Here is a 27,852-nt window from a genome sequence, read left to right on the forward strand (position 1 = left end):
AAAAGTTAAGACCTTGTCTGTATATAATTGATGGGAAACTTCGTAGAGTGTGCAAGAATGTGTGCATTGGGCCTTGCGGGATTTCTACCTCTCTGCCCTCCATCGTTTTTCTTCTTTCCTTTACAGATTCATGGACCTCTCTCCAGTCTCAGTGGAACCTGGAGGAAAAAGTGAGGGACTAGAGAGTACAGGACATACTGGCACACACAGTTAATGGCATTTTCTGTCTTGTAGGGAGGGCAGTTTGGTCCTTAGAAGTAGCAGGGTTCTGATAGTGATGCTATAATTTACTTGCTACCTCTCTGCAGCTGTAAGTTATAGGCCCTTAATCTATTTTATATCATTTTCTCTAGGAAATATTCGAGACATGTACTACTGATTTTTTTGTGACATTTAAATTTAAATAAAACCTTAACTGTAATTTTAGCCATTACCTAAGTATGCTTAAGTATAAAGTATTTAGTTGTCTGTTATAACACTTTTGGTGTTCTCTCTATATAAAGACATTTCCTAAAACTTTTTTTCAAAATATTCTCAATTTACCTGTAAATGCTTGATTATGTGCAAGAATACAATGACTACTTCGTGGCACAACTGCAGAAAATATTATTCAGAGAGTCTTTAGGAAGCAAAATATTTTAAATTACTTCATATTAGAATATTTTTATAACATTTTGCAGAGTTGCATAAAGGTGGTAAAGGGTAAAGATTAAAGCTGAGGTTTCACATCCATCTAAGCCAAACTCATAAAGAATCTCCCTCTCTATCGCTCCCTTTCCTTCACCTGCTGTATTGTCTACCCTTTTCTTTTTCCGGGGCAAGCCAGCTCTGCACTAAATAGAGCCTTCAATTAGGCAAATCATTTCACTGGAAGAGAAGCGAAAGTTCACTGGAATATGTGAGACTGTAGTCTCTTAAGGTTAGAATCAGGCTTTTATGACCCTCAAACTCAGCAGACCTGATGTAGATACTAATTGTAGTGACAACCTTGCCTGAATTGTTACTGCAGGGACAAAGCTACAATTCTAGGTTTATATTATGCAACAGCTGAGGACAGAAACTGTTATTTATGGATCTGAGATATTTTTTGAAGCATGGAATCATGTGATTCATATGTTTTTAAAGCTTTTTACTTTGGCTTTGTAAAACTGTGTAGTGGTCTGATTTGTTAATCATTATAGTTTTGTGCTATTGGTACTAAATGTGTCATTGCCAGACTGTGCAAATACTAGTAGCTAATTAGCTAACTTTATAATTTTGCAGATACTAAAAATATGACAAGGGAATTAATAGTGGTGTAAACAAAACAAATGTAAGGCATACACATTATATTCACTACAGCGGGTATAACATAAGAATGCGTTTCACGGGCTGTGATGATCTGGTCTGTTTTAAAGTTTAATACAGTTAAAAAGCTTGAGGATCTTAAATTACTTGTTCTATCCAACATTTTGGGCAATATTTTCAAGAAATAAGTACCTGAAGGGAGGGTGTCAAGGGGATGGGGACAAACTCTTTTCAGTTGCCCCGTGTGACAGGACAAGAGGCAATGGGCAGAAACTGAAGCACAGGCAGTTCTGCCTGACCGTGAGGGGGAATTTCTTCCCTGTGAGAGTGACAGAGCCCTGCCACAGGTGGCCCAGAGAGGTTGTGGAGTCTCCTTCTCTGGAGATCTTCAAGGCCCGCCTGGCTGCAACCCTGTCTACCATGCTCTAGGTGATCCTGCTGAGCGGGGAGGTTGAACTAGATGATCTCCAGAGGTCCCTTCCAATCTTACTGATTCTATGAAATAAAATAATGTGTTCAGTATGATGCTACGTAATACAAGCTTTGTAGCACACTCATACTTATCTGAAACAGTTCTGTCTCTTTGATCAGTCCATACAGTAATCAAAACTTCTATTGCTTCTCTTAGTACTTAAATAGATCACAATAGAAACTGTTTATTCTATATGTGCATAAATAAATTTGTTTTAAGGCCTCCTAAACAATTTAAAGGTTATTGCTGATTATTAGTTTGTGTCCTTAGTCTATTGTATTTTTGATTCACTTAGAGAAAAGGATTTCTATTTTAAATTGGATTCTCTGATAAGTAATCATGCCTATGTCCTCGCTTCAGCTCAGTCTTCAATGATCTGCCATGGAAAGTAGGTGATAGTCATAGTTTTGTATTATTACCATTTTGTAGCATAGTCTTGCCCTTCCCGTTTTCACTTGTTTTAATCTATCTTTAGATCTATGGAATCTTATATATATAAAAAAAGTACTTAACATGACTTGTTTTTCATCATATCTCCCATATTTTTGCTAATTACTTGTGATGCTGTAGCTTATAATGCTACAGCATGTGTTGTTAACCCTGCAGGCATCCTTTGTAATGAACACGTGCATCTTTCATATCAGGTCTCTTTTGGCAGAATTGGTTTAGAAGTGATTGTTAAAGAGAAAGGCTCAGACTTTACAATCAATTATTTTTGTTCTGTCCATACAACTATTTTTTTTATTGTCAATGAACAGAAAACAATAAGGGAGAGGGAAAAAAGAGGAAGTAATAAAGGAAGAACTTTTTCAGTTCCTAATATTTAGTTTTTAACTTTAAGCTTGTTTCTTTCTGTGTTTTACATTTAACTATGGAAGCTATGCATAAATATTTCTATATATTTTTTCCTATTTCTTTTTCTGTTACATAATTTTGATTATGTGTTTGTTCTCTCCAAACATATTTAAAAACATCCAACTGTCCTGACACAATCAAGATTTTGCAGGTATTTCCATTATAGTATATTGCATTTGCAAGAACAGAAGATTTCAGGGTGCTAAGCACTCCAGATCTGATTCAGTAAAGATTTTTGATCAAGCAGCCCAAAGGCATTTGCTCATCTAACTGATAGAATGGCAGGTGACATCTTTATGGAGATTCAGGAACAGGAATATTATGCTGGCTTTTTTGGAGAAACTGTTTTTTCTTCCTCAAAATCACATTTAGAAAAAACAAAAGAAGATAAAGCTTATAATCTACGGAAACAAAAAGAGTACCTGTCTGCATTAGTGTGTTAGTTCAGATCAGGAGGGTACCATTTAAGCAAATCTTCTGATCATCCCACTTAACCTTGCTTTTCTTTGAATAGTGGGGTGAGTCTCAGGGTGTGTGGACAGGACACATTCCTAATGAAACTAATTGAAAGATATGTTCCAGGAGCCCACCTGATGCATCCTTCTAGCATGGTAGAGCTAGTTCAAAGTTTAAAATAAATAAATAAATAAATAAATAAAATAAAAATCCTTAACTCCTTATGCACCCCTCCCCACCAGAAGTATGGGCATTAGGTTCTTAGAACCAAGTTTTTCACTCTGTGTGTCTGTTCCTATAGTACTTAATCACTAATGCCACCAGCTGTGTTCATTGGAAGAATTTTGTGATATTCGGTGATCCAAAGTCTATGTCTAATACTGATAAATTGGTCCCTAATGCCATTATAATTTTTATAAAACATTTTGTCCCACAGAAACATATCCTTCTGAACTCTCTGTGATATGTGAAGCCTAATGCAACAGAATAAATCTTTACCCCAATGAAAGTCAATAGGAGTTTTCTAATGGAATTTAGTAGGACCAGGATTTTATCAACAATCTTTAATTCCCACCCTCCACACACTTGATATAAATTCAAAATTGGACATTCAAGCTTTGCTTGATGAGAATTCACAGACCATTGTACTAAAGAAATTGCATAATGGATGATGACTGGTGATGTAAAATTTAAGAATGTAGGAAACTAGCTTATCTCCAAACACATACTGTTTTTTGTCTCCTTATACTGTACCTATTAAACTGTTTTCTGTGATAACATGATTTCTTAGTGTGGCCTCTAGATGGCACAGTGATTTGGTATCCTGTAGATTCATAAGATGCCAAATGGATGTCTAAATAAAAATAGTCTCTAGGGAAATGAGATTGCTTGCTATAAATAGTAAAATAGAATAAAAACCTGATGTTCCCTATAGGTAACAAAGTTATATTCTGTCAATGACCACTTTTTTGATCCAAAATGTTCAATTTATTTTTTGGTTTTGCTTCTGTTTTCTGAAGTGAAAAAGTAGCCTTGAGAGCAATTTAGAATGAACCTTTACAGAACGGTATGATCGTGGTTAAATTTAGCTCACTGTGTTTAAGTTGCCTACTCTTTGAAAACAGGCTTATTAGGATCACAGGTTGCTGTACTGCAGCTCTGGCTCCTACTTTGCTCAGCCACAGAGAACCTGCAGCAGTGAGAGGTTGCTGGCCATTAAAGTGTGATACCTTGTGATATTGCAACTTTCTATAGATATGAATTAGTACAATCAGGAAACGAGAAGCTCAACAACCTGAGGAATAAACTTTCAGGAAAGTTCTTTTGGTAGCTTAAATGTTTGTCATGTTCGTATTTTACCACTTCGCATGAAAAATAAGGTTATTGCTTTACAATTCTTTAACTGAATATAATGTCTGTAACTGTTTGGCATCAGTTCTGTTGTCGGAGTATTGCTCCTTTACAAGGTGTAAGAAAGGAGTCAAGAGCAGTTAGAGACATGTAACAAAACAACCAACACTACAATAACTGAAAAAATATACAAGTATATTAGAGGTCAATTTGTACATGATTTAACTGTCTTCTGAGGTAGTGTGGGTCTATACAATATAAAGAAATTTTGTTACCAGTCTCACTAGATGCCTAAATAACTGCGCTGGAGTGCCAGATCAAAATCCCTCTGTTAGGGGTATGAAGGGCTCTTCATGCACAAATTTCTGGTCTGCACATTTCTTTTCTTTCACTGTGTTCTATACTTATCAACCTATAGTTGTAACCCTCCCTCTCTTGGTCATTTTGTTCAGGTAATTTTTGCTGTGCACGAAGACTGTAAATAGGATAAACAGAACCTGAAAGTACAAAATGTTTATTGGTTAATAGACAAAATATTTAACTAGGACTGATTAGCTGCTAGACTAAATGTTAAATGCTCATCACTGCCTGGTGGGATACCCGATGAGTACTTGCTCACCAGGCAGTTCAGTCATGTATAAAAGTCAGGTATAACTCCATTGCTCCTTGAAATGGGCTGATCCTCAATGTTACTTTAAACTGCTGTCTTTTGACTCTGTTTTTTTCTTTATTTTTCTCTTTATTTTCTCATCATCTCTTCCTCCTACCCAATTCTTGTTTTTTTCCTTCATGTAGGTATTTGGTATTTTCCGTATAACCTTTTGTTTGTTGCAGGTCCCTTAAGGCTGCAACAGAACATACAGCTTTTTATAATGTTGTTCTTATATCGTAAGTTACTTTTAAAGAGGGTGTTAGAAGAATTTAGGCTCCTCAGTGGCTCTGTAAATTAGAAGCGGAAAAATTTGGGAGCTCATGAGAGAGACCTTCAGTCTACTTGATGCTAAAACTGTTTTAGAAAGTCGTAAGGCATTGATAGTCCTTATCCTAGTGCTTTAGGCCTAATAGAGTCTTTATGTACTTTGAAATTTCAAATCTTTATTTCCTCTCCCCCTCTCCCTCCCTCAGAACTTCACTTCTGGTGATTTATATAGTCGTGTGTAACAATATTACTCCTAGAAGTGTATCATTTGCCAAATAGAGAGGAAGGTTGCAGTAGGCTCTGCATCTGACCGTATATTAGGATCCCTTTCACCTCTCAAACAACTCCAAATAAGTTTAAGAAGGAGAATACTGATTTCTCTGTTGCTGTACATTCTTTACAGTTTTGTCTCATTAAAATGCTATACTTCAGTTGAACAAAATGAGACAAGTATTATTCCATGAAATTTCAGCAGCATTAGCTTTGTTTTTTTTAATAAGTTGTAAGTAAAAAGTTCCGTTTTATTTACATTTTAATTTATCATAAATGTTTAGAATGAAATACTCATTTCTTGAACAAAATCACATTATTTGTAAGTGAAAGTGGGCAGAATAATACTGAAAATAATGGAATTATATAGCAGCAAGGCGAGAAACTGCCTTAAATTCTAAACTTACATTGCTAATATTACACGTAGGTGGAAGGAAGTAGTATTTGCATCTTCAAGATATCTACTTGTTTTTCTTTTCCAATGCAAATCAGTAAATAGCATTTTATTTGTACATGCACATAAAAAATGTTCTTCTAAATTCTGAAATTGTACTGCATACATATACTTCGTAATCCTGACAAAAATGACAGATCATCTGTAGTCTTCTAACCTGACCTCTTGGGTGCACATGCTGGGGAAAATTAATAGCTGAATTTATGTAATTTCAACATGTATCAGCTAAATATTATACTGGTCCATAGATAAATACAAGCATCTTGCCAGTGCTATTACAGATGCTACAATATAATATTTTTTTTATTCCAGTATTATTTTAGAGCAACTTAACTTTTGCTTTATTTGTCTCAGATATATTTAATTATTATTAGCTGCTCAAGACAAGATTTTCTTGTATTTGTTAGGAATAATGTGAAGTTATAAAGTAAATCGAAGTAGTATAGATGTGTGTGTGCACAGGATGCTTCCGCACAAAAAGGGAATTCTGAAGGAAATTCAGTCAACTCTAATGAAAACAAATTAGATTTTGTTAATAAAAGTGGTTTTTTTTCTAATTATATTAATCTAGCCTAGCCTAATTGTGTGTCCCCTAAAAGCCATGGCAAAACATTATCAGGTAGTTCCTAAATTGGAATAAATGAAAAAAAAAACTCAAAAAAGTGCAAAAGTACTTATCAGAAAAGAGTTGCTGGAGTTCTTTAAAACATCACTTTTTTAATAACTCAAATTTGTTTCTGTCAGTCTGCATTTCAAGAATTGTATTTGAGAATTCTCAACTGTAAGTATACATCAGTTCCTTCAAGCAGTGGATGTTTTTTCCATTTTCTTGATAGACATGGGTACTCCTGCATTTTATAGATGTCATTAAATAAGTCATGTTGCAAAAAGTTAATATTTTGCAGCTAAATTTTCAATGGGCTACATTAAGTATTCCCAAAGTATGTGCAGGTTTGATCACTGTGTACACAGAAAGGTAAGTTTATGTATGCAAACAGGTACGTATGCTAAAGTAATTGGGCAGATTGGCTAATTATGTTTCTAGGCATCTGGTTGCATATGCAGTCTACAAGTATATGCACAATTTGGTGTATGCAAATTAATGCAATCACATGTGTTGCTAGTAAATTAAACCCACAGGTTTAATTTTACTCTTTAGGTGTCAACAATGTCAGATAAGGGGGAGCTTGTGTATTCTGTGCTAGTTATTTTCTTACTCCAAAGAGATCCCAGATCACTTCTCAGAAAGCTTAGAAAGACAACGTTTGTCAGTGGAAGAGGTTGAGTTTTTTTGTGGCATATTTATTATGGTGAAATAGTAACAGGAGCAAGCATATTTATCATGACTGTAATGGAATCACAAAATTAAGTGGCAGAATTCTAGTAACTGCAGGTTACAAAGATCTGGGTTTTACTGTTGTATATCTAATGATAGAACTAACAAACACAAGGAATGGGGGGGAAAGCGATTTTTTTTTTAATAGTAGAGTAACTGATTTCTTTGTTTACTGATTCTTTTCCTCTTTAGAATTTTTAAGTATCAAAAGTAAATTGCTTTATCTGCATATTTTAAGTAACTTGTATTGAAATTATTTGTATTTTATTTAAGCAGTCTTTCTGTATCGCATATCATTACCCCATAGACATACAGCAATGATTTTAATTCAAGATAATAATTTATATCATCATAGTGATTTCTTAACTATTTCCATGCCAATAGTTTGTATGCTTGTTTCCTAGATGGAAGCTATGTACTGTAAAAGAAAAATGAAAAAAGATAACAAGAACAAATTTGATATAATTACAGAATGGTGCAAGGAAATGTTTGAATAAACAAGTAAAAGGTGTTATTTTATGATTTTGTGAAATGTATTTTTGTGTATATGTGCCTAACTAGTATTTTCAGTTGCCAGGCAAAATATTCTGTATTTACTTTTCATCTTTGCCTGGCAACTTGGTGCCTGGAGATTTTTTTTTTTTTTTTTTTTTTTTTTTTTTTTTNAAAAGCAGTTAGGCACCTATGGTAACACAGAATCTATTTGCAGAAAAACCTGAACATGGCTAGGTGTCTCTGGATTGATACCTTCTGGGAATCATTATTTATTTCGTTATTTATTATATATATCATTACATCTTCCATCCTAGTTTGGAAAATGCAGATACTCCAGTTTTAAAGAGACTTTTAAAGTTATGTACAAACCAAGATCGTGAGAGTGATTTGCTGAAGGTCCTAGGGGAATCCTGTGTAGAATAGGAAACTTGACTCTCTACACTAAATAAGTATCCTGGAACAGCTTGTGTTTCTTTTGTTTATAGTACCTGATAATACATAAAAATGTAAAGTCTAACAAAGCTGGCTACCTGACTATGTAACCTACCTGACTATGTAAAATGTTTTATGTTGTTCTTCATACCTCTGCACTGGTTGTCACTGACTTGTGATTTCTGTGTCCTGAGTGACAATTCACATCCTTCTCTTTCACTCCTGTTAGATCATTTTACTTTTACCTTAGTCTAAAAGCTTGCTTTTTTTTCTGTATGCTCATTGAGAGCATGCATAACAGTATAAGCGAGTGTACAGGTATTTTAGGAAACTGATTGTCACTAGCCCTTTCTTTGATGTGTTTGAAGCATCTGCAGCCAAACACCTCTGTGTATCTCGCAGATCTCACTTCAGATTTCTGGATTTTGCTGGTATCAGTGGGATTCTTCCAGTTGATACCTGGAACATTTGTAATTAACTGATGCAGTGTTTTAAAGTTAGAGTGTCTCAGATAAACCAAGATATTCCATCATGTTGATAGTTAGGACTCTCCGGACCTGTCAGTAATTTCAAGCTACTGGGGCACTTGTGAAAGACTATCAGCAATAAAAGTAGCAAGAAATGAGAGAAAGATGCAACCCTCAAAATCTAATTAGACAGGAGCACATGCTTGAAAAATTATCAGAATATTCATGGGAGAGGAGCAGCAGATTTTATTCCTATATACTATGCATAACCAAAGATACAGTTCAAATTTGCCTTGCCTTTCTTTACTAGAATTGAAATGAAATGGTTTATGTTTAGTCTTCAAATGATGCTACTCAGCAGAAAATACCAGTATTTATTATTAATTGAGATGTTATATTTTTGAGTTGTTTCCTTATTGTGCCTTTCCAGATGAACATGAACACTTCCTGTGCAGATATTTTACCACTGATTATGCCACCTGTAATTGAGGCTGTTGCTGGCTTTTACAGCAGTAACTCATATCTTTGTGTATAACATGTGCCAGGTACACTGTAAAATATCTGTACAGTTCAGAATTTAGTCACACAAAATATATGAATGTAAATTAGTATTTGTAAAGTTTATTTTTCTGCTTAAAGACCACATTTAAAGCCCAAATTATGGAAATCATAAACAATAGCAGTGTAACTGTGAATCGGTTCTTGACCATCACTAGTTTACCACTAGGTGTGTGCTTTTATGCTTTTACTCTACAATGAAACTGCAGGATGTGGAGCTTATTTTCTCTTATTTCATTTCTCTTTATCAGTCCAGGCAAGTTCTTCTGAAACAATGATTCATGAATAATTAGCAGAATAGTTCTTTATTATAACTGCTCTGTTCAAGGGGATTTGATTTGATGAGTTTTTTATGAATTCGAACATTTACTCCTTTGGTGTGTCTTGACAAGTCATTGCTGTATTCTGAGAATAATAATTTTTAGATACCTGATAAAGGTTCCAAAATGAAAACGCAATATAAAAGTCATATGTTACTGTTCTATTATCTTACTTGTATGAAAGCCATTAGTATATAAGGCATTTGGAAGGTCAGTCTATAAATCAGAGGACTCTCATAAAGGAGTTGTTTCAGGATATGATAGTTGCTAAAAACTTTCATAGGTGCAAAAAGCTGCTGGAGAAATTCCTGAAATAAAAATTCTTCTAAAGCTACAAAGAGAAAACACTTATGGCTGGGGATGTTCCCTATGCCACAAATTACTGAAGGCTGGGAGAGTATTCTGAGGAAGTATGAGTACTTATTTCCCCTGTTTTTATGCTCTTATCTAGGCAGCTGCTATGGGCTACTGTCAGATACAGGTGGATACTAGGAGACAAATACTAGGCAAGACAGTCTTTTAATCTGAGCCAGTGTGTAGCTTTTGCTTGGCTTAAAACGATCCATCTGTCTATATCTGTCTGTATCTCCATATACATACAGGCAAATGGATGTTCACAAGCACATGTAAACACGTATACAGATCAACTCTATCTTCCAGTTAATTGCCTGTTTTTTTTTTTAATCCAAATTTTATATTGGACTGTGAAGTCTGAATTTTAAGAAATGTAAAACATGAGGGACAGTGGTCGAAGTAAGGTAAACAGTATACTGAATGACCTTTTTACTGTTTCTATGGTAAGTATTTGTCATTTTAAATATTTATATGTAACCTTTTTAAACACCAGTATTAATAACGGTCCTATTCATACTGGTTAACAAAAGCAAGCGAATCCCACACAAATCAAACTTATTTCACTGATTAGTAAGTATGACCATCAGCAAAACATCATCTTATTTTTTTTTCTATCAAGAGGACTTAGATGTTTAAATAATATGCAGGCATCAGGTATCACTGCAGTAAGTATGATATGAAAGCTATATACCAAAGACTGTACCAGCGCTTTACTTGAAAGGAAACTTAATGGCTGAAATTATGTATGACTTGTTTGTAAAGGCTCATAAAGTACCCTGAATGTATTCTAATTTTACTACCACTCACCAGAATTACATACTTTTTGTTTACTTACAGTATGAAAGAGGCTGGTTTAGGCCATAAACAGTGGAGGGGTGGTCCCATTTCCTCAAACTGCAAGCAATGTCCAGTAGTTTATACCAATCCTGTTTGTGGATCAGATGGTCACACATATTCTTCTCAGGTAAGAATTAAATAAAGAATTGAATTATTCTTTCATTGTTCCAGTCAATTCCATCTCTCGGAAAGCAAATAAAAAAATGTAACACAGATCAACATTTTTTTATTTTGACTAAAATACATATTCTATATACCTATTATGTATAATAAGACAAAAAAGCAAAATGGTAGTAAATTCCAAGTAGCATAAAACAATAATTAACAATGGAAGCACAATGTAACAGTGCTCCACAATGTGACAGAGCCCCAGATCAAGTCTGTCTACTAAAGAAACCCAGGCAGTGTTTTGAATAGCAAAAAAAGTGTTGTGTAGGTCTCCAGTTTGGGGAGAGAAAATCTGATAATTTAAATTTTCCTGTTGACCACCAGGAATGCATTCTGAGCACCTGGGCATACAAGCAAAATAGACAGCTTAATAATATACTGATGTAAATAATGGATGCACATATTTCCTTCTTGCAAAAGATTTTTATATATTTGAAGACCATAATCAAATCTTCCTTCTATATTCCTGAACCCTTGTTTCTTTTCCATCATACTTATTTAGAGTGAGTGTAATCATTGTAAATATGTTACTATCTACTTACCTTGTCTTTTGTAGAGAAAAAGAATTTGCTTTTCTCACACTGAAATCCAGTAAACATGTCATTAGTAGAGTGCTCAGCTTAAACTTGGGAAAGCACACTGGGTGATAATGATGCTGAAACCAAATTGATTTGTTTAACATATACTCTTAAAACTTTCAGAAGAAAAATGTTTGTCTAGCATTATCAAATGAATTATTTATAGGAGAAAAGAATATGTACTCTAGAAGGACCTGTTTTTATCAGAAACTGCAAGCAATTCAGTAATGTAAATGGAGCTACTGTATTCTGTCAGTTCACACATCTGTGTCCTTTCACTACCAAATTGTTTCCAATACAAATAATATCTAGTGCTCCAAAAAAGTATATTAACAATAATAATAAAAATAATAATGCTGATTGTTGTAGATTAAACTGTCAGAAACACACAAGCTTTATTCATTACTTGTAAAGACAAAATGCTTTCTTGTATAATATTTTAAGCAAATATTTTCCATTATTTACAGATTCTAGAACTCCTGTTTGCTGTATTGAATTTTCTTTTGATTTTCAACTGCAGTCACATACTTTGACTTTTACAAGAAAGGAGTAGACTTTCCAGGAGTAACTGGCTGTTGAATTGAACACCAAATATTCTCTCCACTCTTACTATAATAAAAACATCAGTATATAATTAGTCTTGAAAATTCTTATGCTTTTATGATGAATCTTACTTTAGAAAATGTTTTTCTTAAAATCCCATTACTCAGAGATATGTAAATATGTAAGAATCATAATTTTTCTGTTAAAAAATTTAAATCTAATTCTAACACTCACACCAGGATATTTGAGGTCCAATACATGAATGTTGGATTTTTTTGGCTTATGAAAAAGATAATTCTTTTCCAGTGATACTGAAACGTTTGATTTAGATATTTGAAAATATTCTTATTTTCATTCACAGTAACGTCCTGTCTACCTATTATCAAGAGCTTGAAATGTGCATGCATCTTACTAGACATTAGATGATTTTATCAATTGGCCTTTCTTTTACTGAATTCTACAAAGGCTTCATGAGTGTCCAAGCATAGCCTCTGTATAGCTATAAACAGAAGATAGTCCCTAAGATCTTGCAGTTTAGATAGACAAGATAGATAAATTCATATAGATAAATACTGAATGAGCAACTTTTTAAAGTAATGCAAACTTTATCCGTTACAGTGTCTCCCTACTTTCTTCCTAATGTTCTTGTATATAAATGGCGCAGCTGTTTTTTACTCTCATTGCCTATTCCTTATATTATCCCCTGTCCATTCCACAGAGACTTACAGGAACTCTCACAGTCTTTGAGGAGAAAACAAAACAAGAATAGAAAAAGTAGACCTTAGTTTTACTTCTACCTTTTGTTTCTCTTGTTCTTTGGAGGGTGTGAAGTTCTCTGGAGGAAAGAACAGACAAACTTTTTGTAGCCACTCTCTGTCCACCATGGAGGTGCAGAAGTTGTTCTCCTTCATAAACAAAAGCACAGTGAGAAGCGAAATGAAAAGTAAAGAATATTTTGTGAAAAACAAAGCGTAATCTGTAAAACTGTATCAGAAAAGAGGTTTTTAGAAATCTTAAGAGTGGCCAGAGTAAAATGAAAATAAATAAGACAAAATATTCAGGACAAGCCTGAGTGCTTCTAGTTCTGCTAATTGAAGAATAAGCTTCTCTAACCATATTTATCTTTGGGAAATAAAGCCAGTAGTTCCATTTTTGTCACAGAAATGCTTGTTTCTAGAGCTGTAAAACTCATTTTTAGAATCACTGTTGTCTACAATAAATTACTGTATGAGACATGTAGTAACTCATATCAGTAGGCCATATATGATTGAACTCTGATGCCTTAGTAGAAGAGATCAGAGTTGATTCATTTTGTCTGGAAACATATGGGAATAAGTTCCATGTAGAATCAGGTAACTGCAGGAAAACTATGTTCTGAATAGTCCTATGCCTTCTGATGGCCTGGTTTGAAGTAGATATAAAGAATTCTGTAAATAAGGATGAGATGCTGATATTTTTACATATGTACATGCTTTTTGATGGGGATGTCTTCCCAAGCAGAATGGTGAGAAATGAATGGAGTAAATAGATATACTGTGCTTCTTTCACAGTGCATTATCAGAGCTGCAACCTGTGTGGTAATGTATACTATCCTCCATGTCCCTTACATAGGTTTAATGGAAAAGCATCAGAGAGCATTTGCAGGGATTTTCCTCTTGCCTTCCACTAGCTGGTAGATTTTAAATCTAGATTTAGAGCAGCAAAAAAAAATTTTTTTTAAAGTTATGACCACCAAAGATCTGTCTTAGTATTCCTTTCAATGATATTATGATTTAGTATTCCATGGTGTGATTATATCAAAATAAAGGTTCTTATAAGGTTATTTTAGGGCCATTTATTTTTTAAATTGACAGAAATATAAATGTTTGTGTCCTTTCCTCCAGGCAAAGTTTAGTTTCATTGTGTCATCAAGCTCCCCTTGATGCAATTAGTGCCCCTCAAGCAATTTAGTGTAGTTTCATGATATAGCAATTTTGTTTTTTTTTGAGAATGCATTTTGTTAACAGTTGTGGCAAATTGTACAACATAGAATTGTATGGTTTCTGAAAATACGTCAGTAAATAGTTAATAATATCATAAAGCATAGCCAGGCAGCTGAATAGTTATCTAACAAGCACTACTTTGGGATGGTTTTCAGGTCAAGCACATGCTAAATATCTGGCACTGAATTATGTAACAATAGAATTTTCATACTCGTTTTTGCTTAGAAAAAATTAAACAATCAAAATGCTTAGACATTGTAGTGAGAAAGGTTAACTTCTAAACTGAGCTTATCCAGGGTCAGGTAACAGTGTGCTGTCTTCCGTTGATTTTGGTAGGCCAGACTAGGATTTACTGTGTTATCAGCGTGTGAATATTTGCCCCACAATTAATGACATACAGTCAATCTAAAGGAAAAGTAGCAGGTGCAAAACATTCATCATGGCAGCATAACAATATTGAAGTCAAAGTATTACATACTGAAATGCTGAGTAATCAAACTGAACATTAATTGCTATGAGAGAAGAGATTCAGTGTAAAGAGATGCTGCAGTTTTCTTACCAGAGTGGTGTTATAAACAGCTTTTACTTAATAATACTTTAAATAATACTGCATTTTACACTTCATTAGTATAGTTTTATCTTCTACATTTCTTTAAACTTGGGCATTTGAAAGTGAATTATTCTAGTGAATTCTCATACAGTGCTGTAACTTAAGGCTATGCTGCCCCATGCATTTGGTAACCCATCCATTGCTGCTGGAACAGCTTGTGCATCCTGTTTCTAGCCTCATCTCTCCTGAAAGTAAAAGGAGAATAAACAGGACGTGCAGTGCAGCTCAGACGGAATGCTTGGTGGCAGCAACCTGCCTTTGGCAGGTTGTCTTACCGGGGGGTGCAACTTACTGCAGTCTAGCGCACATGCGATAAAACCAGTGTGATTGCAGACGATAGGATAATGCTGTGTTTGGGAGGCTTCTGTTGGAATAATTCTCCCGTTTTACAGTCTATTCCAAGGGGCCTTTCTGACAGATGGCCTTGAGTAATGGGTCAGATGTTGGGTGAAATTTTCTTTTGAGTGTGTTTTTGTATGTTTTAATTATAGCTCTGGTGTTTGGTATAATAGACTGGCGTTTTCTATCTCTTTGGCTGAACATGATCTAATCTTCAAGTAATCCCGCTACAAAAAAAATCTGACTGTAAATGAGATCAGTGAGCAAAGCTTTGAATATTTTGAAAAGAAAACACCACAGAAATAAATTCATTTTTAAAATATGCCAGTTGCTCCATAGTTTTATTCCAGAATAACCATCAGTTATTGCATTCTCAGACCAGCTTTTTGATTAGCAGCAATTTTCTCAAGTCACTTTGATAGAGAGGTTTTTTTATGGAAAAATTTTCTCTCCTACCTGTGAAAACTTCATATGATTGGCATATCTATAAGCACAAAATAGCAATAGAAATAGTATTTTACAAAAATAATGGATCTAAACTAGCTTTGCAGGCTAAGATATAGAAAAGCAAACAGTCAGAATGAAGGGTATGATTTTCTGATGGTACTTTACAGATAGATGGAAATGTGGACATACATTTATATTATCTACAAGTACTTCCTACGGTCTCTGAAGTTATGATCCCTTTCTCAATAAAGGGGCAAATATGAGACAGTGAATAAAATCACACTGTTTATGTATAGGAGAGTTTTGTACTAGTTCTTTACTCTGTCTAAGTTTCAATACTCTTGTTTATAATTTTATGAACCTTAATTCCTAGATGTTTATTCTCAGGGCATCCCCCACTTTTATTCATTTCAGGTGCTTTCAGGACTTTTACTCAATAATCTGCATCTCCTAACAGTGTTACCTATAAGAGTGTATGTTTGGAAGACTCGTAGAAAATAAATATTAACATTTTTAATCCTTGATATTAATTTAATCTTTGCTCTATTATAAAAGTTAAATTGATTGAAGTATACTTATTAGCTTTTGAGTTTTCAGGATGCCTGCTTGAGCTGTTGACAATTCCTTTCTACTTCAGAAGAGATTTGTTAAAGCCTTAGGTATTCGGTTTTGATTATCTCTGTGATTATTTTATTCACATTACTCCAAATTGTTATCTTGTGAGGGATTGTGAGGGATCAGAATGTTGAAATGTCTGATCTATCTATTCTCTAATACTAAATGAAAGTAATTTTCACAACCCTGACTGAGCGTATGTAAGTCTTACTTTTTAGATTAGGCTGAAGTACTATCTCTTTCCTTCTTTATCTGTTTTGCTGTTAAACAATCTGTTGTAGACTTAACAGTGAATGAGATGCAGCCAAAAATAATAATATTGAATGATTGCAATGCCATAAGATAATGTAATCTCTCCAAAATAAATCTCTTCCAGCTGCTCTACTAATACCTACCGGAAAGTAGGGTGCTTTAAAAATGTTTCTCCAGTTAAAAAGGAGCCTCTCAAAATTAAGACCAGCCAAAATGATCTGATCCAAATGAGTAACTGTAAAGCCTTCTACAGACCAAATCTACTTTGAACTGTAACTGCAACGAGGTACTTGTTTGCCAATGTACCGCAATGACAAAATGCACAAAGTTGCTATGCCAACACTTCCTTGAGTGAGGCTGGCCAATAGTCAGTGACATACAGTGTGTCTTGCTTGCTTGATCTGTGTATTAGACTTTATCAAGCTGAAGTAATCTTTACAGAAATTTTAAGGAATTACAGAAAGTTTAAGGAAACTCCTTGCTGTTTAGATATATATTTTTTAAAAGATTAACATTAAAAAATCAAGACATGAAGTGTTCTGGTATTCCAGTTTCCATCAAATCAACAACTTTAACCAGTAATGACTGAAATGTTCCCTGGAACTTTTAAATTGGTTAGCTGTGATACTCAAAAAATAAGGCAGAGAAATGTCAGAAAGGCGACTCACTTTACTTGGTCCATTTTTCCAGCATGCTAGGTGCTCTCAAATTTCCAGATTATGTGATCTCCTTTCATCAACTATGATCCAAAATAAATAACCGATGTAGAGAATAGAAATGGTAGCTTAGATGACACAAGTACTCTATAATACCTTCAATATATATATATATTTTTTTTTCTGGGAGCATCTCAGTATTTCTTAGACTAGGGCAGCATCTTTATTCTTACAAGGTTGGAATTTGTCTTCTTTTTTTATTTTCAGAATACTATGTTTCATATAAAATTATATATTTGATTTAAATGAAAATATAAATTTAATAATGCAATACAAATAAAAAATCCTACGGCATGGACTGGAAAAAATTTTCTCAAATCCTGCACTGTGTAATACTTCTATATTGTTTCTTTAAAAAGTATTAAGCTTTCTGTAGAGTATAAACAATCCAGGCTAGAAGGACAAACCAATAAAAGATTAGGATAAATAGACAAGAGAAGATTAAAACTGTCAGCATTTTAATAAATCCTTTTATATCAGAGTATATAAATGAAAAATAATTAATATAGAAAGAACTCAGATTCATAACCTATTAATGAAAATCTTAATTTGTATTTTGTCAAACAGGCCAGTAAAACAAGAAAAATCAAATGGCTGAAATTTAAGAAATAGAAGATAGTGTTAGTTTCTTAAACGGTTAGATTGCATTAGAGGTATCCATAGTTATCTGCAGATTAAATGACAATTTTCTTCTGAACAGTTGCTTTAACCAGCAAAAGTTAGTCATTTGAAAATAGTACTCAAGCTAAGTTAAGCTCAGTATTACAGCTAGGTTAATCAGACTCATTTTGTCACGATAGTTCTTTTCCAGGAGAATGTATCAATGTTATCAGCAGGCACAAACAGATAAGAGGCTGAACGCAGCAGCTGCCACTGGCCCAGTTATACCTGTGGAGAGATGATGGGGAACAGAAACAGTTCCAAAAAGAAACAGAAAGATGGCTTTGGAGGGTTAAGAAATAATATATGACATTCTTCAGTTTGCATAGTGATGTGAAACATTAAGGCACCTGAGAAAGCAGTGGAGGGGACAGTGACGTGCTGTGCAATTGCGAGACAGTGATCAAAAGCTAGAGAAGATTGTCTCAGACTTACCAGGCAGAACATGGTTTCACCAGAGGGGAGGATAAATGAAGGTAGTAATTGGTGAAGCAGGTGAAGTTAGAGGGTTGGGGTTTTTTGCTCTTAGGGGTTTTGTTTGGTGTTTTTTTTGTTTTTTTTTTTTTAGAAAAAGGGAAAATAACCTATTTCTAAACAAAAAGGTCAAAAGAGAACAACCTTTGAGAGTTAATGGTAGATAATCTGTGATAAAAATGAGGTAAAGAAAATGAAGTTGGAAGTGGCAAGTGGTAAACTTGAAAAATGGCTCAGGACTTGGCCCAGCAAAACCGTTTAAATGTAATGATTCTCTGAAAGAAGCTCCCAAAGAGTATGTCAGAGTAAGTGGTGGTATGGAAAATGCATATAGGCACTTATTAGAAAAGAAGAAGTTTAATGGTGCATGATATAGTTTTGTTGTCATGCCCAGAGTGAAATGCTCAACTGTCGGACACACAATTCCATTTTCTTTTAAGCATTTCTTCCAGTGCCACAGGGGCAAGGAAGAGAGCCATGTCCACAGAAATTGTTCTTGTACACATCACCTGAGTCTTAGATAGGCACTTCAGATACGGGAATTGACAAAATGGAAGAAAATATATCTACAAAGAAACTTCTGATTTATTTTTTGAGTTACATGATTTGACTCTTTCAGAAAGCAGTTTGTCTCTCTCTCTGAGCTACCTGTGTGTCATAAAAGGTAGTAAATTTAGGCCTTTAGAGAGGGATCATTTCCCTAAATAAAATATGTAGCTGTACTATGGTACCATTATTTAAAAAAAAAAAAAAAAAAAAAGCCAGTAAACTAATTTAAATGCGTGCTATGTTGTGGGGTTTTTCATCTAATTTCTCTTAATTCTGATTAATCTTTTGTTATTGCGAACTTATTTAAACCAGGCATCACTTTCAAGTGCACTGAACCATGAGAATTTGTTTATTTTTTTCCTTAATGTGTCTCCTTTTCTCCTCATAATCGTAGTGGAAGTTAAATATATGCTTATCAAGAGCAGTGGACCATGGATTATTTTGTTGACTATTCCATGTACTGCTGTCTCCTGGAGCGCTATAATAAATGTTTGTTTGTTGTCATTTCCTTCCCTTTTTCTGATTGAACTTCCATTTTCCTCTGCTTCTATGTTTCCCTTTAAGAAGGGTTTTGAAACAACATATATATAACAGACATAAAGGAAGATGTACTTAACATTACGTAGCTATCCTGCTTTTGGTTTTCTTCAACAATTAATGGAACAGTAAGCATCTGAAAACCTACAGAACTACAAATAAAGTGCAAATGTCTAGAGAAAATGGAATTGTACAAGTTAAAATTTATTAGAACCTGCAATTAAATTTAGTAATCAAACAGAACAAAGTGTTCAGCTTCTAAGAAAAGTATTCGTACACAGTGTTCACGTAGATCACATCAGCACTTAGGAAGAACCTGAAATACTGTGAAGTTTCAATTAGTAACATTAGGCTTTGTACCAGTAATTTTTACCAGTACCACTACAAACTAGTCATGCTGTCGCCAGAGAAAAAGGAAAGTAGCAGTTCTAGCAATTTAGCAGATCTCAGTGAGGTAGAATATCTGCAACATTAAAGAATCATCTCCAAGTCACACTATTTTTATATTTGTAATCTTGAAAATCTCACAATGAAATACTGTAAAAATGGACAAATAATTATGCTGCTACTTATCCTTCCCTGAATACAAATTCAGTCTTATCAACTTGGTAAGAATATTCCTTCAAATTTGCAATATTTTTTGTGTTCTCTAGCTGAACCACAGAAAACAGTCTTGAATCCAAGACTATCTAATGTATAGATGATGTGATTCCCTGTAACCATATTCACTTTCCTCCCAAAATTGTTTCAATTTAAAATATGCAAAGCCACGTATGGGAAAACATATCTGGATGTTTTGGGTTGTGTGAATTTTACAACACTGCGTATAGCTCTAAAGTTCCAATTCACTCACTTTAGTTGAGGCCCTAATTAAAGAAGAAAAACAAAGCAAAACAAAAAGTTTTAAGAATATACAGATGATATTCGGGGAAGTTCAGAGTGTTTTAGCTACCTTTCAAATAAAGTCCTTATCATTCCCCTGAAAATACGGCATCTCTCAGGAAACCTGCTGTCTTCATAGCTTCAATGATTTTCTTCAGAAGTGTGGTTGTGATACCTCTTACCTTCAGTCCTTTTCTAGCAGATAGAACAACTGCCTGGCCTGTTTACTTGCATGTTCGATGCCTTTTAAGCTGTCTGCTTTCTGCTAAATTTGCAGAAAGCAAGTTAGGAAGCAAACTTTTCTTCCATAAACATCAGTTTAAGACATACTTTATCACTCTGGATTGTGTGGGATTATTTTTTTTTCTTGGCATTAATTTTTAGATTAAAGTGAAACTGAATATTTCTTAACAATCAAGTTTGGTCTTGGAAGATGACTTGTATAAATTAGAAAAAGATAGGACAGTAAAATAACTAAGTCCAGAAACAATGCGTCTGTATATTGATGTACACTGGATAAGAATTATAAAAAAGATAGGGATCTGAGAAATATGAGTGAACATGAGAGGTAAAGCCTCTGAATTGTAGCAAAGTTCTAGAAAAAAATGCAGCATGAAGTTTCTGGAAGAGAAAAAAATAAGAGTTTATGAAGCAAGATCTGCCTCTCTAGCTCTTCATTCAAAATATAACACAAAGATATGGCTTTGATTCATCCTGATTTTGCGCCATATTTGTTTGGTTGTTTTTGAGAAAATTAAAATAAGGAAACATTCTGTATATTTTAGAAATGAAATATTAACAACGAAAAGTAGAAGGATTTAAGGACATTTATGTGCTTCTCTGCACAAAAGTATTCTTTGGAGTTCAAGAGAAGATAAATGTAATCTAGAGAAAAATGGCCATGCTTTGGAATATTAACTCCCACCTGTACAACAAAATATTTCTTTTCTGGCAGGATGAAAAACATTATAAACATGGAATTTCATAAATGATAACACATGAAACCTGTTTAGGATTTTTTTAAAAAAGCCCAGTAGTTTGAATTAAAATAAATGTTAGCATATATTTTAGATGGCTGAAGAACCAAAGAGAAAGGAAAGCCCTAGAGGTAACATGATAGCAAGAAAACTGAGAGTACCTAGGTGTCTGTACGTTCTGATCAAAATCATGATTCTGTAGCACACTGCTCAGGGGTTAACCTAAATATAAATGCATGTAGAGAATTTCTTTTTTTCCAGATTGTTGTGGTCTAGTTTAAATATCTTATGGACTTAGACAGGATAATGCAGCATGGACTAACTAGGTCTCTCTGTGTACAGACTTGTTTTGTTCCCCCTGTAATTGAAGATTAATGAGCATGCCATTTAGATGATATTTTAGCTCACATATAATTTTATAAATATTTCAACTTATATATAATTAGATAAATTTAACTTATTTAATTAGTAATGCAATCAGTGAGCATGGTTTAAGAAACCACATCACATTAAAAATACAGTGATAATGCATGTTAATAGCCAATAACTAGATTCTTTTAACAAACGATTCCATGATTTGACAAGCCATTTGAGTCTTATTAGAGAGCTTCATAGCTTTGCCATTGCCCTTATTTTAACCATTGCTATTACGCAGAAATTTGCATGTCAGCTGAAAATCGCTGAGGCTTTCTCTTGGCTGATTTGCAACCAAAATATTCAGCTGTTTCTAAGAGGAAGGTTTGGGAGAATTAGAAGTTTTGAATCATTTTCAAATTTGAAGTGGGAGCTGACAATGAGTTAGCTTTGTGAGAGCAATATTCCTTTTTCTCTCTTGAGAGAAACCTATCCAAATTACAAAATTTTGAATGCTAGCTTTTGTCATGTAGCAGCAATGTACATACACTAGGGATCCCATGAACTTCTACGGTTGAGTGACATTCTGTGCATCTGTAACTCTGGACTGCTAGTGACATTCTGTGCATCTGTAACTCTGGACTGCTAGAGTTGATGGAGTTTGAAGCATAGAGTCTGAAATGTTGAAATTTGGACTGTGTCAGCCATAACTCTGAATAAGAGTCAGAATTTAGAATATACACTTAAGTATTTATGTGTGTATGTCTGAAAAAGAAAATATTAATATCAACAGTTTACGACAGGCAAAAACATGCTTGCACAGGCTATTATTCTGTTTTGAAAATGTATCAGTGATTATAAATTGAGGATAAGCTAGAAAGAGAAGGAATAATATAAGAAGGAATAACATGTATCTTTACCTCTTTAGTTAGTCAAGTCTTTAAAAACATTTCAAATATAAAAATATAAAGAGAATATTTAGAGACTGTCTTAATTTATACAGAATTTATTTTCTTCTAGGAATATTGAATTATTGATTTGGAATTGAGATACATTAGAACAAAAAAGACTGAATATTATTGTTAATACTTTTCTCAATCTTCAATTTACTAGAAATAGTACTTTTCAAGTAAAGATATCATAGGGTTTTGTCATTTAGCATGAATTAAGCTTTACATTTTCACTTGAAGGTATAAGCTGCTAATTTACCTGCAAAATGTGTATAATAAGATGGTAAGGTATGTATTTATCAAACTGAGTAGGTACCTAAAAATTCAGATGTCTGATTTAGAAAGCAGATAGGTGCTTAGAAGGACTTTCAAAAGCTTCTAAGCAGCATGTGTATCAAAAGCCAAGACAGGTAGATGTCTCATTTAAATAATCCCGGTAGGCATTTATCTGCATCTTCCTGTGCGTTAATATATTTTGTAGGCTATCCCCGAAAGATTGCATACCTAAGTGACCTGACTTCAGACTTTTCTTTTTATGTCATTGAACTGCACAATGGTGAAGAAAACAAGCAAGAGCTATAGAGATGAACAAGAAAACACATACAGAGTTTCATTTTGTCATGTAAATTGCTTTTTCTGGTTCTTAGCCTTATGAACAATGTATCATCAGTTCTCTTTCAACCACAGAAGATTTTCTTTACTTGTGGTCTTGGTTCAATTAGCATGTGTCCTTTGATTCTACAGTCAAAATGATGGTTACAAGCCTTTGCAGTTAGCATTTTTTAATTTTTTCTTTTAAACAATAGTGCTTATCTGCTGAAAAGCTTTTTACCTGAACATCCTTTGTTTATGTAAGTGATGCATGTAATTAACAGGTTGGTATAGAATTTGGAAAAATTAATTGATGCTGACAGGAAATTAAGGCATCTTTAGATCCGTGGATGACACTTCATAACCAAATTTACGGGTTAATTTTTAATTTCAAAGGTCTGAATTAGTTGAAAATACAGTATCTTGGCATTATGTTTAGCTGATTTTTTTTTTTTAGTTTGCAATCCTATATTGTAATTATTTATGTTCCTTGACTGCACTTTGTAAAGAATTATATATTGGCTTAATCATTTTTAAATTATATTTAACAGATTAATGTCATTAACTCTGATATTTTCACCTACATTTTAAACCAACCTAAAGTGACACCATTGCAAAAAGAACCGATACTTAACCATTCCCTGATACTGGCCACTTGCATCTACCAGTCCTTTCCTCTCTTCCTTGTTCTGTATCAGATAACATTCCATGCTGCGTCTGGAACGTAATCAGATTAAAGCTTATCTTTTTTTTTTTTCTTCTTCACTCTTCCTCCCCACCCCCACCTGATTAGTGACAGGAATCACCAATCCAGTTAAAGCATACTCTAGTTTTTTACATATTTTACTTTTAGAGATTCAACTCTGAGGCCATAATTTCATCTAGCAATTTGCTCAAAATATGGTAAAAGCAAAATTTTGACCAAAAGAATATATGTAGGCTTCATGAAATGATAAAGTGAGAAGATTAGGAGTATGGATTAGCAAAATGGCATGAAAATGGAAAATGTTCAGTACTTAGTATTGGTAAACAGAGATCACCTGTGCAGTCCTCAAAGGGATCAAATTCTAAAAATGGGGAGAAAGTAGAGATCTTTGTTGATGGACAAATTTGGAGCTCTGTGGGAGATATCTGCTAGTAAAAGGCACAATGAAACTGAAAGAAGTATTAACACTTCATTTTCCTCTTCGGCAGCTTTCCTTTTCTCAGAGACCCTGTTGATTTTATCATAAAAAAATCTTTTACCATCCATTAATGGTCACCTGGAAAATAGACAGGAAAGGAAGAACTGTGAGCTTTGTTTGTAAGAATGTATACAGTTGAGAGGATATTCCAAATTCTGTTCTCTCAGTTCTTTTATTTATTTGCTAGGTTTCTCTGCTTGACCAGTGGATGTTCGTGTGGTATGGCAGTGGTCCAGAAGGCTGTGGTGTAGAACTTCCAACTGGGAGATGTACCACAGGGATAAGATTTTGGAATTCTCCTATGTCTACTGATATCTCTAGTTTCAACTACCCTAGATCACATCTCCTCCTCTTCTGTATATTGGAAAGTTTGGTTAAAAAGAAGCAAATGTGAAAGAGTTGAGGAGTCAAAGTTAGCACTAGGGCCTCTTTTTCTCTCCTCTCTGTCTCATTGGCTAGCATCAGAATCATTATCCATAAAGGCAGTTGGGACTGATAACAAAAATTTATCATATTAACTTTTTCTATCTGTATGGATTTTTATATTCAAATTAAATTTTTGTAGTATATGCACTAATAACTATGAACTGAAGCTGAATTTAATTATTCATCAATGTATTTTTAGAATTAGATAGCAAACCCTATTTAGTTTTAAATTCACAAAAGAGATACGGACATCTAAAGAGTTCTCATTATCCAGATAAGGTACAATTAAAGGTGGCAGTTACCTTTCAGAGTTAAAACATTTTTCATAGTTGCATAATTATTAATTATTGGTTGTCTAAAGTATAACTTACTAAATGCTCAGCATTAAATGTGATTGTTCTAGAAAGCATTTCTTTAAGTGTCATATGCCTCAGCACATCAAAATTTCTGTAAGATTTTAATTTGCATCTAATTCACACTCCATCGTACATTGTGGAGTTATGTTTATACTGTAGAGAAGTTGTGTTGACATATCTGACCTAACTTCAAGCTTCAAGGACTGATTGTAATATTTCTATGGCTTAAGCACAGAATGAATGCAATTCTCACTCAGTACCCAAGTGTAGGATCTGGCAGCTAACTTATGCTGACTTCCATACTGTTGAGGGGTACCATCTGTGTCTAGCTGCCACTACATATATATATATATAAGGCAAAGGAAAGGAACAGCTGAGGGGATTATCTGTAGACTGTGCTGGAAGGCACTAGCATAGGAGATACTGGCCCTAACTTTCCTGGGAAACCATTCGTGTCCTTATTAACTTTAGTTAGTTTGTTCAAAGCCAGCTCAGATACTCCTAGCAAGATAGGATTACTCTGGAAAAAACAGTATCTTGTTATTGAGATAGCATTCTCATAAAGGTGCAGAACTAAGTCTATAAAAACATCAGCTTGCTTACAAGCTGGGAAATGCCAAATTTAATGTTGCACAAGTAATGTTTGAGTTTCTTCTTGGATACATATATAATATGATCTTTACTTATTCTTCCCTCACTCTATTTCACAGGACTCTTCCCTCACTTAATGCACAGAATGGACATACCTCTTACATATCTAATGAAAAATTTGTTTTCTCACCATTGTTCAATACAGTTTTATATCTTTTATTATACTGTAGCCATACAGTAGAATTAAATTCTTCCTCTGTTTTAATGTCTTCTTCCCTGCAGTACTTGAGAAGTCTGCAAATAGTAACTCATTTACACAGCCTCATCACAAGCCTTCTGCATGACTTGGTAGTGCTGTTTCACAGATAAAAGACTGTGTGGCAGATAAATGAAAACCAGATTATTCTTGAGGTTTGGGTGTCCAATTAAAGAATATTTTTTTGTTTCATATTTCATATTGCAAAGCAGTTGTTCAGTTCTTATTAGTTTGAGTTGAAACTAAGAATATTTAGCATGTTGCCAAATCGGATGTCAGGACTGCAAGAGCTCAGATAACTGCTAGTACAGATTCAGTACCACACAGAAGAATTTTAAGTTAGCTAGGATCCTTGGGCCAGCAAGAGCGTAATATTCCCTTTCCTTTCATGCATGCTCCCTACTTCATTCACTACACATTTTCTAATTTCTCCAGCAAGTCAGAATGTTTTATGCAGGCAGTAGTCTCTTGACCCTACTTCGTTCCCAGAGCCAGTCTATCATGTACTTCCTTATTCAAAGAAGTGGAGGTCATCTGGTCTACTCCGTTCCTCAAGGCAAGATCAACTAGCTGTCCTTCTTGATAGACTTCCCTAACCCTAGTTGTAAAGATTCCAATGATTAAGATTCAATAAACTTCTCGAGCAATATTTTAATACTTCACTATCCTTATTATTAGAGTCTTCCTAGTATCTAACCTGAAACTTTTTTGTGGCAACTTAAGCCATTTTTTTCTTGTAGCATTTGCCTTGGTCTTCTTTTTGGATGCCTTTTGGAAACCTCTTAAGTATTTGACAGCTATTATGTGACTCCTTTTTTCTGAAGACCGAACATCCCCACTCCTTCAGTCTCTCCTCATTGATTGTTTTTCCTAGGCCTCCGAACATTAATTTTACTCTTTTGGGGACTCTTTCCAATTAGTTCATGCCTTACTTGAAACATTGTCTCAAGGTTGGACATAGAGCACTATTTTAAGCCCTGCCAGAGCTGCCTGGAATTATTTTATGTGTCTTGTAGGCTGCAGTCCTATTGTTACCTCCTAGCATGACATTTTTCATGTAGACCATGCGATTGTTGACAGTGATCATTAGATTTTTTTTTTTTTTTTTCTGGAACTGATGTCTAGTCGGTTGTTCAATAGCTTGTATTTTTAAGGTGATTATTATATCTTCCTAAGAGTGGAATGTAGCTGTTTTCTGTACTGGATTGCACTGTTTTTTTAGCCTATTCTTATAAAATAAGAATATTTTGATTATATTCCTATGTTCCAAAGCTATTCCAGACTCTTACATGTTTAATACATCATCTTTTCTTTCATCTTTTAGGCTATTAATGAGATAAGAAATAGTTCTAGGGTTGTGATATACCCTTGCAGAAGTCCACTCAGTGGAGCCTTCCTTTCTAAGCTATTGATAGCAACTCTCTGAGGATTATTTTCAACTAGTTTTTTCCATCCTTTTGTATTTTTTTTCATTCATTTCTAATCTAGCAGTATATTTTCAGTCTTTCACATGTTCCCAATGACTGTAAGTTTGCTCAGTTCAAGTGTACAAGGATGTAAAATCAAGTGCATCTAATTTGAAAACTTCTAGATTATGTAAATGTTCTGTGAACCATTTTTTCCTCACTCAATATAGAGATTTTATGTCTATATAAATGGTATTCATAGTGACATATTACTTCTTTCTATAGAGGATTTCTGTATTTTTGCAGTTATCAAAATGTTTTCCCAGGTCAGTAACAGGTTTCATCAGTTTAATCCCCAAACAGTCAAGGTTTTTGAATGACATGCATGCTGTCTGTCATTCACACCTGAAAAACTAGATCAGTTGGTCACAGGAGGATGATTTTGACAGTTTATAAAGGTAAACATATATACCTGGAAATCCATTATATTTATCTGGAATTTTGTTTACAAATACGAGGAAAGTTGGAATTTTTAGGAAGGAGCTAA

At 34.1% G+C, this 27,852-nt stretch overlaps 1 protein-coding gene across 1 annotated transcript in view; it reads left to right on the forward strand.

Annotated features, from left to right (window-relative positions):
* Nucleotides 1–27,852, forward strand: part of SPOCK3 (SPARC (osteonectin), cwcv and kazal like domains proteoglycan 3) — a 167,600-nt gene that overhangs the window by 80,998 nt on the left and 58,750 nt on the right. The window contains exon 4 of the mRNA XM_085319880.1: nucleotides 10,863–10,989. Coding sequence (XP_085176006.1) covers nucleotides 10,863–10,989 — 127 coding nt within the window. The remainder of the gene's footprint in view (nucleotides 1–10,862; nucleotides 10,990–27,852) is intronic.

Source organism: Rhea americana, unplaced genomic scaffold (assembly GCF_003343005.1).
Source record: "Rhea americana isolate MKP2758 unplaced genomic scaffold, rheAme1 scaffold_60, whole genome shotgun sequence".
In the NCBI taxonomy this organism is placed as follows: Eukaryota; Metazoa; Chordata; class Aves; order Rheiformes; family Rheidae; genus Rhea; species Rhea americana.